At 44.8% G+C, this 14,675-nt stretch overlaps 2 protein-coding genes across 3 annotated transcripts in view; one reads left to right on the forward strand and one right to left on the reverse strand.

The window, feature by feature from the left end:
- Positions 1-7,465, reverse strand: part of GRAMD4 (GRAM domain containing 4) — a 72,610-nt gene extending 65,145 nt beyond the window's left edge. For both annotated transcript variants that reach the window (XM_042018270.1, XM_042018269.1), the window contains exon 1: positions 7,370-7,465. In XM_042018270.1, the coding sequence (XP_041874204.1) occupies positions 7,370-7,443 (74 nt within the window). In that variant the 5' untranslated portion in view covers positions 7,444-7,465. The remainder of the gene's footprint in view (positions 1-7,369) is intronic.
- A 6,821-nt stretch (positions 7,466-14,286) lies between these two features.
- LOC121659777 (histone H2B 5-like) overlaps positions 14,287-14,675 on the forward strand; it is a 20,087-nt gene continuing 19,698 nt past the window's right edge. The window contains exon 1 of the mRNA XM_042018277.1: positions 14,287-14,654. The gene's annotated coding sequence lies outside the window, so the exon portion shown is untranslated. The remainder of the gene's footprint in view (positions 14,655-14,675) is intronic.

The following is a 14,675-nucleotide window of genomic DNA, read 5'->3' on the forward strand; positions in this document are numbered from 1 at the left end:
CTTCAGCTGTGCCCATTTCAAAGCTTCCTCAGTCCACAAAGGAGACTTCTGAAGAGATCCTGCCTTTCTTCACCCAACCACTCCGAAGAAATGGTGGGTTGTCGCTATGACCGCCACTGACCACTGCCCAGGCTAGCTCCTGCGGTGTGCAACAGGAGTGGGGAGCAGCTGGAGGCTCTCGGCTTTAAAGCTGCTCCTCGGGAGTTCAGCTCTGCCCGGGGGAGCTGAAGCTCCAGGCACAGTGGCTGTCAGCAGTCCCGACGAGGGAGAGGATAAAAAGTAGCAAGGAGGCTTGCCACACAGGATAATCCAAGTTTATTGGAAGCAACCCACAGGAGACAAACCTCGAGTAGCTCCAGGGAACCTCTTTTAAAGGGAGGTGGTACAATGGGGATGGCTTAAGTGGGGACCAATAGAAATCTCTAAGGGAGGGATATGGACGAGGATAGACATTTCCTTGGGCCAATAGCCCCAAGGGGAGGAGGGAAAGGGATCACATGCCCCAATGGGACATCGAGGTTTAGGGGATTTCCAAAGGGGGAGGTATCTAGAGGGGTAGGGTCTCGGGGGATTGATGGGGACCATATAAGGGTAAATTGGGAGGTTTCAGATGATGGACACCGAACCTTCGGGAACAACAGGAGGGGTTTGGGTGATTGATAGGGAAAGAGCCAGAACAAGGGGAGGAGAACAACCATGTGGGAGCACCAGGGGAGCGGCTTGGGTCTGGGGCAAACCAACTGGGAATAGGAGTGGGGAAGGTAGGGATGAACCATTGGGGTACAGAAAACTTATATAAAAATACAATAAAGGTATCGCATCACCACAGTGGGTTTTTCCCAATCAAAGCCAGAGAGAAGCCAGTGGTGCCTCATGTTAAAACTGAGAGGCCACGTCACCAGCTGAAGCCCAGAGACCACCCACAGACCTCCAAAAGACCTCATGAAAACTCCCTAAAGAATGTGGGGGATGGAGCATAAATGAAGGCAGAGTACGACATCTTCGGCACTTCTGTCAGTTTCTTAACTGGGATTTCTTCCAGCTCTAACTTATTCCCCATTACTTAAATAATATCCACATATTTAAATCTTGGAATTTTAAAACCTAAACCATAGATTTCACTTTTCAAAAAGAATCCCAAAAGTTGAATTACAAGTCAGGTTCAAAATTTCAGTTTAGGAATATCTAGACTTTTGTTTATACTACACAAATGTTTTAACAGATACAGTCTCTCAAAGTCGCGGAAACTTGGAATTCTGAGACTTTCTGCATTAATGCTGGAAGTATACTCAAGACTGCAGAATATGATGGAACCATCAGCTAGCACTGAAGTCCCACTAACCTCTGATTTGCTTACCTAATTGGCATAGAAGTTTAAAAAAAAAAAAAAAGGAAAAGAAAAAAAATGTACATCACATTATTCTTCAATATTTTAGGGATCTCCAGGGAAAAAGATGCCCAAAAGCAAATTACAAAACATCAAGTTTGGTGAAGGAAAAAAAAGGAAAAGAAAGATGGTATCTTTTGCTTTCTTTGTTGTAGACATCTGGAGCCTCCATCCAGCTGCAGGATCAAGGCAGACGAACTAAACTCGAGCAGGGACTTGGATGGCTGTAAAGGGAGTCTGCTCTAAACACCACCTAAGTCTTGGAAGATGAGTTGACAAGCAACAGGGAGCACCTGTCTTTAGGGTGAAAAGAAAAGCTGTAAAAACACAATGAAAGAATAGTTCATCTCCTACTGATACTCCTGCCAAATCATTCTATTTATTGGATAGTACAAAAGCTTCAGAAACTAAACAGCAGTTTTAACCAGGGACTGTTCTAGCTTTCAACTGCTGCACTCAACTTTGATGCCCCACAGCATAGCAAGGGCATCAGGCTTTTCAACAGATGTATAGCAACAGGCAAAATAAAAACCACTCCCTACTAAAACCCCTCCTTCAGAAAAGGCAGGCACACCATCCAGAGACTTGAAAGCAAGTTTTTCTGAATTAGAAGACTGTTTTCTAGTAAGTGTGAAGGTTTCTGAGTCCCCAGGAATCAGTGACATTAGGATCAGAAAGCTGGGTCTGATTTGTGTATAACCAACACTAATAACTTTGACCAAGAGCTCACATAGGTACAGAAAAAAAACTCTTTGGATCTGGTATGTAGTTAACGAGGCTACAGAAGAGGTCAGACCACTTCATGCTGGCATTCTTACACAAGGGCACACACTGCACTATAATCACATTGCTAGTTATCCAAAACAACTCTTACTTTAAAAGTTGAATCTTCTAGTTAGTCCTTATTTAAAAAGAAAAAGAAGCTATTCCAATTGTCAACTTGTAAGAAAGAAAACCTGCATGCTTTTAGCTAATCTACCTCAAGAGCTGCTGTCTGGTTCTTCCTCCGTGGTTCAGAAACATCAGCAGTGCATCTGTTTCCTAAACACAGTTTCCCACCTCCCATTTCAGATTATGAGCAATCTGTGGTCATTCAGTCATCGTCAAGGTCAAACCCCTTCCTAGTATTCCCAGTAAGTGTATGTGTCTTTAACCGACTTCTCTCCCGACTTTTACAACAACGCAGTATTAACTCATAGCAACTAAACCACTGATTAAAAAGGTTCTAGAAGACATCACTCTGTGTAACTACCAATACTTGGTTCTGCTGGAGCTTTTGAAATGAGAAGTAAAAAAAGCAAGGAAACAGACACTGGTTTTTGTGTCAGTCTATGCAGTGTTTTCAAAACTCATCTAACACAACTGTTCAACAGTTAAATACACGCACAAAATTTTTTGTTCAATGAATGAGGTCTGCTGTATTTTTATATTAGCTCTCAGATGTTATTCTGAACTTTTAGTCAGCTGAGAAGAAAGCCTCCTTCAGGGTAAAACAAACAGCTGTAGTTTCCTTCAGACAATAAGGAATACAAACTGCATGGAAGGATTTTCCGTGATTTAACAAAGACAATAAACTGTCACCAACAACAGACTAATGAGTCACAGACAACAGCTTAATACTTAAAGCTTATTGCTAAAGAAAAAAATAGTTACGCAATTTCAAAGTATTAACAACAAAACACAAAATGAGCTTTGAATAGAACCCATAGTGTCTCAAACCAGGTTAGCTGTATGAAACTCAAAGCAGACACTGGACAAAGCTAGGCTTGCACTGCACCAGGAAAACCAGACTGAAAATGTCGGTCATTGTTTCATACTCAAAAAGCAGATACTGTCCCTGCTCTCTTTCAACAGAGGACTGCAAGGGCCAGAGAGCTTCATTCACCAGGCAAATTCAAAATGCTAAACAAAGTAAGATCCACATTCCTCCTGTAAAACATTCCAAGAAATGGTATTTGTGCTTCATTTATTTTCAATGTGTTGTCATAGAGGGATAAGTGATCCAGCATTAGAGGAAATCTTTGTTGGCAGAGCCCTCAAACGGGAAAGATTGCTACTGGAAGAAATACGAAAGAAGCAGAAGTAGCTTTACAAAAAGTGTATTTGCTGTAAAAATATTCCCTAATATAGTTTTCTGGAGAAGTCAGAACTTACCCACTTTGGCTGAAAAAGAGCTGTTGAATGCATGTACAGTCATCAGTCTCATAAGCAACTCCGCCAGGGAGAGAAGGCAAAGTTTTGCAAGATAGGCCAAGACCCTTCTTAAGTATCAAAAGCTTTTGTATTCAGAACATTTCTTCCAAATAAAAAAGGGCTTGCTCCAGATAATCTGGAAGAGAACAGAATTCTCATTTCTGCAGTATTTTGAAAACTCTTGACATTAGTTTTAATTACTGCAGGTTTCCTGGAAGCTCTTACATCTGAAGCAAATCTTGCAAGCACAGCACCTTGTAGCAGCTGGCAGTTCTCTTAAAGGACCAAGGTGTTCAATCACACTCTCCATGGCTTGTTGGGAAGGGCATTCCTACTGCACAACCACGAGTGATCCCACAGAGCTGCTGAGACCATACAGGGTTTTACACAAAACCAAGGTGTACTATAATTTTGTACAAAAAGTGATCTCGGACACTTGGAGGTATCTTTTGGGTTACTTTGTAGGTTAGCTTTTAAAAGGAGTGTGAGATCTTGGATAAAAGCAATGCAGAAGTTCAAAGAATTATAAACTTAACCTAACCGTAGTAACACCTGCAACTGGTTTAATGCTTTGAAAAGTCAGATTACATAAAGAATATATTCAGACAGATTGTCCTTTTTCCTACTCCTTCCAATGAAATGATCCTTGCAGGGTGATGCAAGACTTAGTAGTCTACAGAGCTGGTTTTCACTACTATCTGATGATCACATCAGTCCAAAGACACCCTAGTGTAAGTCCCATGAGGATGCTTTGGATGTTTTGCTGCTCCCAAGTTTCACACTTCACAGTTGCCTTTGCCCCACACAAACAGGATGGCAGCTGCTGGGAACCCAACATCACAGCTAGAGACAGCAAGGTACACGCAGGCAACTCCTTCGACATCACTCCCTCTCTCACAAGGCAAAAGGTGAGCAAGAGAAAAGATGAAAAAAGGCCCTAACACAAAAATGAGTTCAGAGATAGGACCGTGCATTACAGATGATCTTGCAGCTTGATTTGAATCAGGTAAAAGTCGTGGTCCTCAGGGGTCAGGCAACTGCAAGGAATATCACATCCAAGGTACACAGCATTTCATCTTTGGGTGCTTAAAACGCTATTTTTTCTCCTGTTCCAACACAGTATCTTGTTGCAATAGTTGTGCATTTTCCAAAATGCTCAGGAGCCCAGGCTACTGTTTCCTTCACTCCCAATATGGGGTTATAGATATTTTCAGACTGCTCTCTGATGCTAAGATCTCTAAGGTTCAAACTGGACATCCTGTTCTCTCCAGACAACCCAGAAAGCATAAACTCACCAATTTTCTGGGTTAGCCCTGGAACAAAATCTGATACTGGTAGTGGTCCCACTACTACAGAAGTGTCTAGGGAAGCAGCTTTACCCAAAGCACACAACCCTACAGTTCCCTGGATTCTGATCTGGAGTAAATTACAGGGCTTAGACACCATCAGTCCTAACATAACTAGGTGGGTCCCTGAAGCTGTACAGCTACAGACATCACCTGGCTCTAAAAAACAACATGGAAAAAACCCATATCCTCATCATACTTGTAATGCAGCAGCATGGTGAAGTCCAAAAAACCTCTACATTTTAAGAGATCCTTCTCCAGACACCCCATGTTTCCCCACCCCTATGGCTGTGACACTGCTGAAAAACTGCTGACAGTTAGAAATCCACACGCTTCTCTGAAGCCCTGCCACATCTCTCCAGGAATTACAATACACTTCTATACCTTGAGAAGTGCAGCAAGGTATTTTAAACCACAGTTATTGTGCACACCTGGGAATGCAGAGAAGAGATGCAGAGGGAAGGAAAGAAAAACATGCAAACCATTTTCCAAACATAGAAGGAATGTGGAGCCTCAGATAGCAAAATACATAATGAGAGGCTGGAGGACTTTTTTCTGAAGGTACCTCTAAAGCTGAAATTCTCTTAAGAAGTCCTCTTTTTCATACACGTTTCTAACTTGAAGAAGTCACTTTTCAAAATTTAAGCTAATGATAAATTTTAGTTTATGAATTAGACCCTGCCTTGAGAGCATCTAAAGATGCTTGTGTATCCTTCACTGAAAAACCTGGTACTAATTTTCAGTCTCTGAAAATTGGTTCGTTTCCAAACCAGTGAATTTGGTGTGTTCTGTATGTAAGTAACCCTGATACCTGAAATGAATATTGAAGGAACAAGTGGCTTTTACAACATGGTAAAATGCCAAGCATTAGTAATGCTAGATACTAATACAAACTGCTGATAGTCCTGTCAAGAGGCCTCATAAGACAGTTTTAGCAGCTAGAAACTAACTGCACTCAGTCACTAATTGCATACATCAGGCCAGCATGAAGTGTATGGTTTTGATCTTTCCAATTAAGGTAAGTACAGACCTCTCATGTTGTGCAGTTACTTTTTGGAGGATACTAAGAAAAACTGAAAGGTGCCTATTAACCATTGTATTTGGACATAGTGAAAGCAAGCAACTGCCAACCGCTTTTACCACGTGATTTTGCTATACTCTTTAAGAACCTTCAAAAAAATCCTACCTTAACCAACTATACATACCTACATCAATAGGAGGGGACATTTAATGGTAAAGAAATTAGTGTCCCCCCTCAAGGAATTTGATGCAAAACCCAAGGATAAAGTGATACTTTTTGCTTTATGCCTTTTTCTTGCTCTCCTCTCTCCCTCCTGTCCATGACCAGTGTTAGCAGCATTACACTAACATCTTTATTCTGCACCTACAAGTGTTCACCTAAAAATAGAAACCCTGTTGACCTAAAAATAAAACCCCTGTTTACAAATTCTGTATTTAACATCAACTACAGAATTACCCATATACGCACAAAGCATCCAAACTTCCCTGTTTAGTCTACAGACAGCTGCTCACCTCCAGGCTCTTCTCCAGGGAAATGCAGGAATGCAGAAGGTGCCACAGGCCAGGCAGGTCAACCCCAAAAGAGTACAAGGGTGGCTGCTGGAGAACCAAACCAGCCCACAGCAGGAATGTGCCCTCACAAATGTAAGCACACATTCACTATAAGCTGCAATGAGCTCTGCTTCAGACAGGAGTCTGTGTCAACACACCCCAAAAACACACGTCCCCATGTGACTCAGCATCCAATGGTTACGCATATTAGGCATGTGTAGCCAGCAAACCTAGTCATAAATCCTTTAATCACAGGTCAAAAGAGTTGCCAAAGCCTGCACTGACGGGATCAGGAAAATGCTGAAGTGTTTTAAACAAGGGACATTAGCTCCTGTGGAAGAGCAAAACTACTTAGAAGTTGCATCAGTGATTTACAGCACCAAAGTGACCTCTTGGACGTGCATGCTAAAAAAAGTATGCGCAATTTATTTTAGAAGTTTCTTATGTTTAAGGCATACTGGGAAATACGAGGCCCCATCTGGAGTATTATGCCCAGTTGTGAGGGCCCCAGTACAAGAGATATATGGACATGCAGATAGTCCAGCAGAGGGATTGGAGCATCTCTCCTGTGAGGGGAGGCTGGGAGAGCTGTGACTGTTCAGCCTGGAGAAGAGAAGGCTCAAGGGGAGGATTTTATACATGTACATAAACAACTGAAGGGAGGGTGCAGAGAGGACAGAGCCAGGCTCTGCTCAGCGGTGCCCAGCGACAGCAGCAGAGGTAACTGAAACACAGAAGTTCTCTCTGAACATCAGGAAACACTTTTTTTACTGTGGTGGTGACTGACAACTTGCACAGGCTGCCCAGAAAGGTTGTGAAGTCTCCATCCTCGGAGATACTCAAAAGCCATCTGGAGTCATCACTGACCAACCTGCTTTTAGGTGGCTCTGCTTGAACTAGGGGTTGGATCAGGTACCTCCAGAGGTCCGTTTTAACCTCAATCATTCCATGATTCTGTGAAATAAAAAGATGAGTTCTCTTCAGTTACTGATGAGATACCTAAAACAAGTTTTAAAAGAATACATCAAACTTCATGTAAAATGTATCTACAGGTAAAGTGTTCTTCACATGTCAGCGATTGAATGATGAACCCAGACCGGCAGGGAATCTGAATCGTTCATTCAAAGGAGTGAGGTGGTTTTATGCACTTTTCCAAGGCACAGTATTTCCTTATATGGCGTGACCTATCCCGTGTTGCCACATCAGCAACACACTTTGTTGGGGTCTGCCGTGTGACACCTCCTCTCCCCAGGGTCTGGTGGAGACAAGCCTCTCTGTGCTGCCATGTGCTCCTTTGTTCTGCCACGTGCCTTTGCAGGCAGGTTTTACAGCTCACAACCTAATTCTCTCTTATAATTCCCCATAGTTCCCCCTTTTCTGTTTTATACAAATAAGAATTATGACAGTTTTTGAACAGATAGAACTTTGAGAAACAGTGTAAAGTTGTCTACAACTTTTACCATCACTCAGAGTCTGCAACTGCTGGAAGGTCCTGTTTCACAGTCAAGACTTAGAAAGTCTTTTCTAGGGAAGACTTTTAAGTTTACTTTGAAAGAGGGTCCAGCTTTTGTAAGATCAAATTAGTAAGTCAAAATGACTTGATTACACTTTTAGAGCAGAAACACTTGGATCTGATGGTATAAATCCCTAGTCAGCCAGGGCTAGGGTTTGGCCAGAGCCTTAAGCTTTGACTGAGAGGGTTTCTCTAAAATACTTATAAAATTGCTTAAAAACTTTATTATTATCATTCTGAATGCAACTGAAAAATTAAGAACATGTAAACTTTTTACAGTCTTTCATGGGGGGCACACCCCATCTCTGCATTCCCCCTTTTCTGTTCTAACAATACGTAACACGAACATCTTTCAACTTACCAAATTCAGGAAAATATGTAACATAACATGCAGTCTTCTTACTATGAACGGTAAAATAATACATCTAATACAACAACAAGTGTGCATCAAGTGAAAATAAGCAAGATAATATCATCAACTGCTTAAATACTTCATTGTTTCACAGAATATATAAATCTAGGTCTTGGAAAATTACAATTATAATAACATTAACTCTCTAAGTGGTTTCAAAAGGTAACAAGCCTAATTCTTGCATAAAAAAATAGCTTATAAATTATAATTATTATCCATCACAAAAAGCAATCTTTGAGATAGGGTCAACATTTTGAATAATGAAAACAGAAGAGTTCTGTGGACTAGATGCAGGAAGGGTACGCTTAGCCTGCAGCCATTCCCGCACATGCTGGTGCAAAATGCTGTATGCTGCAGCCTCCCCACCCCTGGGGAAGGGACTATTGGTACACTTAGTCCTTTTTTCTAGTACAGTACCAGCTCCCAAGAGTCCGCAGGGAATGGGAGCCTTGGCTGTAGTGGGTCAGGCGGCCACGCAGGCCCTGTTGGCTCACCTCTTCACCTCTCACATGCAGACAGCCGCTGGCAGCCTTCGCCATGAGCTAAATGGAGCCGCGGCCCTGCCAGCTCTCAGTGCCGCTGATCCCACCCGTCTGCGGCATGGGGGTGGCCGCCAGGTGTGGCTGCAGCATGGCTTTGCCATGTGCTCGCTGCCATAGGCTCGTCGGCGCCGCGCAGCACTGCCATGTGCTCGCTGCCATAGGCTCACCGCCATGTGCTCACCGGCGCCACGCGGCTCTGCCACGTGCTCGCTGCCATAGGCTCGCCGCCATGTGCTCACCAGTGCCGCGTGGCTCCGCCACGTGCTCGCTGCCATAGGCTCGCCGCCATGTGCTCACCAGCGCTGCGCGGCTCTGCCACGTGCTCGCTGCCATAGGCTCGCCAGCGCCACGTGGCTCTGCCATGGGCTCGCCAGCGCAGCACCACACATTCTCCCCTCGCTGTGTCTGCCACCACCACTGCACTCTCACAGAAGGCAAACGGAGAGGGAACACGCTCCCCGCCAGCTCCAGCCACTCGCTGCGACCCGGCTCCAGCTGATGCCGCATGGCGCGGGGCAGCGCGAGCTTTACGGTACCGTCTGGCTTCCCTCCAGGGTCAAATGGGTCGGGCGACGAGGGGCCATCTTCTGGTTCTCCTCTTACAGCCCTGACAGACTTACGGTCACTTGCTGGTGGCGCAGAAGGGCTCGGCACGGCTGCTGGGGTGGCACAAGCGGCTTTCTTTGTCCGGTCTCTCAGTGCCACATGCACTATGAGCGCCTTGCACACTGTCCTCCACGGACACAAAAGCTCTGTCAGCACCGTGTCGCCACACATAGTTCGGTTCCACAGTACGTCCTCTAAAGCATCCCATGTCTGAGGATTAAAAATACTATCTGAAGTTGAATCCCAGTTCTTCACCCAGAACAAGAGTCTGTTCAAATCTGTAGACTCAACTTTCCTGCCACGTTTCTTTAAAATCTGTTTTAACATCTCTAGGATGTAATGTTCCTGGGATGCTCCATCCCCTACGTCCCCCATGGCTCACCTACAACTTGTAGGGATTATCGCTGGCCAGCGTTCCTGCTTCTTGCAGCAGCACCTCAAGTCCCATGGGGCTTACCAACAGACTCACAGATAGGCATATAATAAATTCCTCACACGGGGCACCATTTGTCACCGACTGAATCTTGGACACAGACCAGCAGGGAATCTGAATCATTCATTCAAAGGAGTGAGTTGGTTTTATTCACTTTTCTAAGGCACAGCATTTCCTTATATGGCGTGACCTATCCCATGTTGCCACATCAGCAACATGCTTCCTAAATGTCTTTCTATGGGGTGGTCACTCGCTGTTCACTCATCTGTCAGCTCCTGGAAGGCTCCTCTCTGTAGGGGTCTGCCGCCTGACACCTCCTCCCCCCAGGGTCTGGTGGAGACAAGCCTCTCTGTGCTGCCATGCGCTCCTTTGTTCTGACATGTGCTTCTGCAGGCAGGTTTTACAGCTCACAACTCAATTCTCTCTTATCATTTCCCATATTTACAGACCATCACAAAAAACTTTCTGCATTAACCTGGGATTTGTAAGAAGCTGCAACTAAATGGAATTTCAGTTTCTATTAAAATGCAAATTGGTTTTTAAACTTAGAGACAATTTTAAGTATTCTCAAGGCATGTTTAGAGAACACTACCAGTGAGGTTTTTTTCCTCATTAACACAGACAAATATTAAGCATATATAGTGACCCAAGATGCAAATAGAAAGGATTTTTCAATGCAAGTGAATAAGTTGTGAATCTTTACCTTCCCTTATTTTCAGAAGCAAAAAACCCTGCATTTTCAATCACTTAAACACCTCAGAAGATCTGGTCTTGTAAGCCATGGAATTAAATTTACTGCTCCCAGAGCATGCACCAGGAGAAGGGATTGGGTGTTTAAGAGAGTAGAGGAAACACAGCAAGAGTGCTCCCACCCACAAATACAATATTTCTGATTTGCATCTGGTAACTGCTCTTTCAGTTTAGTCAAGACAAGAAGATTTACTGTGCAAATGAAACCGTACTATTAAGGTGAAGAAAAACATCCAGAACTTACTCTCTCTGAAGACTGCAGAGCCTGTTAATATTTATGAAGTCTGAAGTAGCTTCAAAGACTCCTTACTTCATTTTCTTATGTCATAACAAAAAGCAGCACTAAGTCATTAAATTTTAAGGGGAATTCACAACTAAACTGTAACTGTTTTAGTAAATTCTGACCTCTAGGAAAAGGCCTAATTTCTTTGGTTTGTGAACGTGTGTCCTATAGCAATGGCAATGAACACAAGGTACAAAGAGGAAACTTGCATGTTCAGAAACTTCAAAGACCAAAACACATAAAAACCTCAAAGCACCCAAGATTATGACTGAAGCACTACATTTGTTGTCTGAATTTCTGTGCATGGATTATTTCATGGATTAACCTGCGAGGTTAAGGGCAGTGGGCAGAGAGAAAATCTGTTTTGAAAAACCCTGATTAAGCACTTACTGTAAAAAGCTTTCCCTCTGATCAAACTCTGTGTCATAAAAATAACACATTAGAGAAAGTGATCTCTCCTCCTAGCATGGATGCTGCCACGCAGATATTATTTAGCTGAGAAAAATCTACGTAGGAAAGAAATAGAACCAGTGTTACAGGATAAAGGTAGTAAATTGTGTACTTTATTTGGGCCTGACAGAGTCAGGTTTGGACAAGAGAGCCTCCAACTCAAGATGACAGAGTTTTCTGCACATAATACTGGAGTATTTTGGTTATAGCCAGAGTTTTGAGGACTTTGAAATTAGAGAGTATCGCTGCTAAGCCTGATAAATACTGGGGGTAATGAGAGGGAGGAAGGGACCATGACAAGCCATTGAATAGCTAAACAGCTTTAACCCAGAAAAGTCAGCGAGGTATATATTGCCCTTGACTCAACCCTTCCTGAACAGTATTTATTACCCAGACCTATAAAAACATCAGGAAATGTGATCTATTACTCCTTAAATAAAAAATTATTCACTGTAAAATTGTTAATGGGACCATATGTTACACAAAACACAGATTTGGTGGTGATTCAGTCAAAAAATAAAATACGAATTTTCAGCAGACAAAATAAAGAGAAATGGGATCTTTGTTATTCTTCCAACAGATCTGTCATCGCTTTGAGGGTAAAACAGTTAATGCTTCTCCCTAGCTTTGAAGTCTCTGTATTAAGGATTGAATACTCAAGTATCAGAATGATGCTGAAGACACACCACATATATGTAGTATCACATGTATGTACTCTGTATGTATCCACAGACAATGCCTCACACCCAGGATCTATACCTGACCTTTAACAACAGCACTAATCACTTCTCAGACACTGCAAAGGTTCCCTTACCAAAATAAAGTATTCCAGCTGGTTTGGTTTTTTTCCCAGGTCTCAAACAACACTGAATCTCTCTGGCATGCAATACTGCCCCAGACATTCATTCTTACAATGAACTTCTATTCCTATAAGCTTTCAATATCACTCACAGGAAGAGAAGGGGTAGGGCCAGGAAACAAGTTTCTGCTGTAAATCACTAGGAATTAGTTTCCAGCCGAGAAGACAGCAGGGCTGCCAGTCAGCCCCCTGATTCTGCCTCCTCAGTTGCCATCTCCCTTCTATCAGTCTCTTTGAAACTGGGTCCCACAAAAGAGCAGAGCCAGGACAGGCTTTTCCCAGCTGCTGCCCTTAATTCCTCCCACCCTCACAGGTACTGATGTCAGGTCACCAGGATACAGCGATGCTGGCAACAGATCAGGCAGGAGGTCAAAGCCTGTGTGATGCCTTCACCCAGAGCAGAAGCTGTACCATGCCAAGGAGTGGCACACATACATCCAAACAGCAGCAGCCAACCCCAGGCCACTTGAGAGCCACCCCCTTGACCAAGGACATGCTGAGCAGATCAGGTCTCAGTAGTGCCACGGTTAAGCGAGAAAAAAAGCAAAACCAAACCCATCAGTCTGATACTTGAACTGAGGTTAGTCCCACCTACCACTGCCCAAAACCAGCTCCAAGAGCTTACCTGCAGAGCTGGATGCACGACATGGCTCATTTCAGTTCAGTCTGGCATCTCAGCCCAAAACCACCTTTATTATGGCAGAGGGATGAGCCAAACATTCTTGTGGCCACCATATGAAAAATCGTGAAACATAACTCAGGCTTTCATGGAATTTTGCACAATGTGGAGTCATAACAACACCAATTTTGTATTTTATCTGTTTCAGAGCTGGTAGCTTAACTGTCAGCTTCAGAAGAACATGGACTAGGACTAAAAAAAAGCCCTCCATTTCTGAATAACTAGATGTGGTATTTGATAACTGAACATGGTATTAAAAAAAGTAGTTAAGCTCACACTTCTAATTCTGTGGAATGAAACTATTTATCACATGTTAAAAGCAAAGGCAGGATACTGCCAGATAGTGCAAAGCACAGGGACCTGGGAGCCCTGCTTTATTAAATATTTTCTCTCCCCACCCACATCTCAACCACCACTGGAAATGCGATACCCGAGAACTTGTCCATCCTTCATTCCATAATCACACAAGCTTAACAGTACCGCATCTACTCATCTGAAACTTCCGAGCTGCAGCAACAAAGCATGACACAAAAACATGACAAAAAGCTGTCATTTCCCATTTGCCCCATTTGTGCACACAAGCCCATCGATGACCCACAGAAGCACGGAGAAGGCCACAAAATGTATGCATACCTATTGACCTGTATGAAGGAGTCCAGGCTGGCAGCCTGGGTTGCAAAACAGCCATTTACCATGCCATCCTGTGTCCTTGCAAGTAAGCTCTCCAGCAGCATTCCTCTACTCCTACTGCTCCAACACTCCCGTGCCTCATTGCTCCCCACCAAGATGCACCCAGACACTGTATGCTCTGAGGAATCAGTACATTGCTGGCTGCTATTTAATATGAACATGTGGCTAGCCCTGAACTCAGCTAGGCTCAGCTACCGCTCAGGAATCAAACCTCACAGCAGAACCCGCATTCCTAGCTCTTACTGCTAAATCGGATGCCACCCAGCTGCCACCCCGGCCGGGGGCGGGAGGAGGTAAAGGAGGGTGTGACGCAGCTCGCACTGCTGCTCCCTCGCCAAGGGAGATCCCTGCTCGCAGCCGGGAAACACCGCCGAGCAGAGCCAACGGCCGGGAGCGCGGCTCTGCCAGCGACAGGCACCGGCAGCCACCACACCGTCCCCAAGACAGCAACCGGGGAGCCCAGATTGGTCGGGCTGCGTGTGCATACGAGGATGTGACCTTTACCGGGTTCACCGCCGCCCCATGCGCTGTGTTTACTACAGCCGGTGCCTTCTTGCTGGTGGCGGCGATGCCACCGCCTGTCCCCGCAGCCCAGGGCGGCTCCTCCGTGCCGGAGGGGCGCGGGGAGGAGAGGAGGGCCACTACTCCGCCCGGGAAGCAGGGAGGGGGCAGCCGGACACCCCCTGCGGCCACGGGGACGGTGTCCCGTCTGCCTCAACCGCCTGGACAGCTGGGCCACCGGCCGAGACCTCCGTTGGCTTCCCCACAACCCCCCGGTCCGCCCCTTCCCCCAAGCCCCGAGAGAGCCGAACAAAAGGGAACAGAGGGACCAAGAGACAACAACCCCCTCTCAAGGGTCGTCGTCCGGGGGTGGCGAGAGGCACCGCGCCCCGCACGCAACCCTGCCCCGGGGAGGTGGCGCCGGGCTAGCGTGTAAAGGTACTGACACCCCCCCCCCCC

This window comes from Corvus kubaryi, unplaced genomic scaffold (genome assembly GCF_017639235.1).
Source record: "Corvus kubaryi isolate FWS band 111438036 unplaced genomic scaffold, C.kubaryi_AGA036_p1.0 137, whole genome shotgun sequence".
NCBI lineage: Eukaryota > Metazoa > Chordata > Aves > Passeriformes > Corvidae > Corvus > Corvus kubaryi.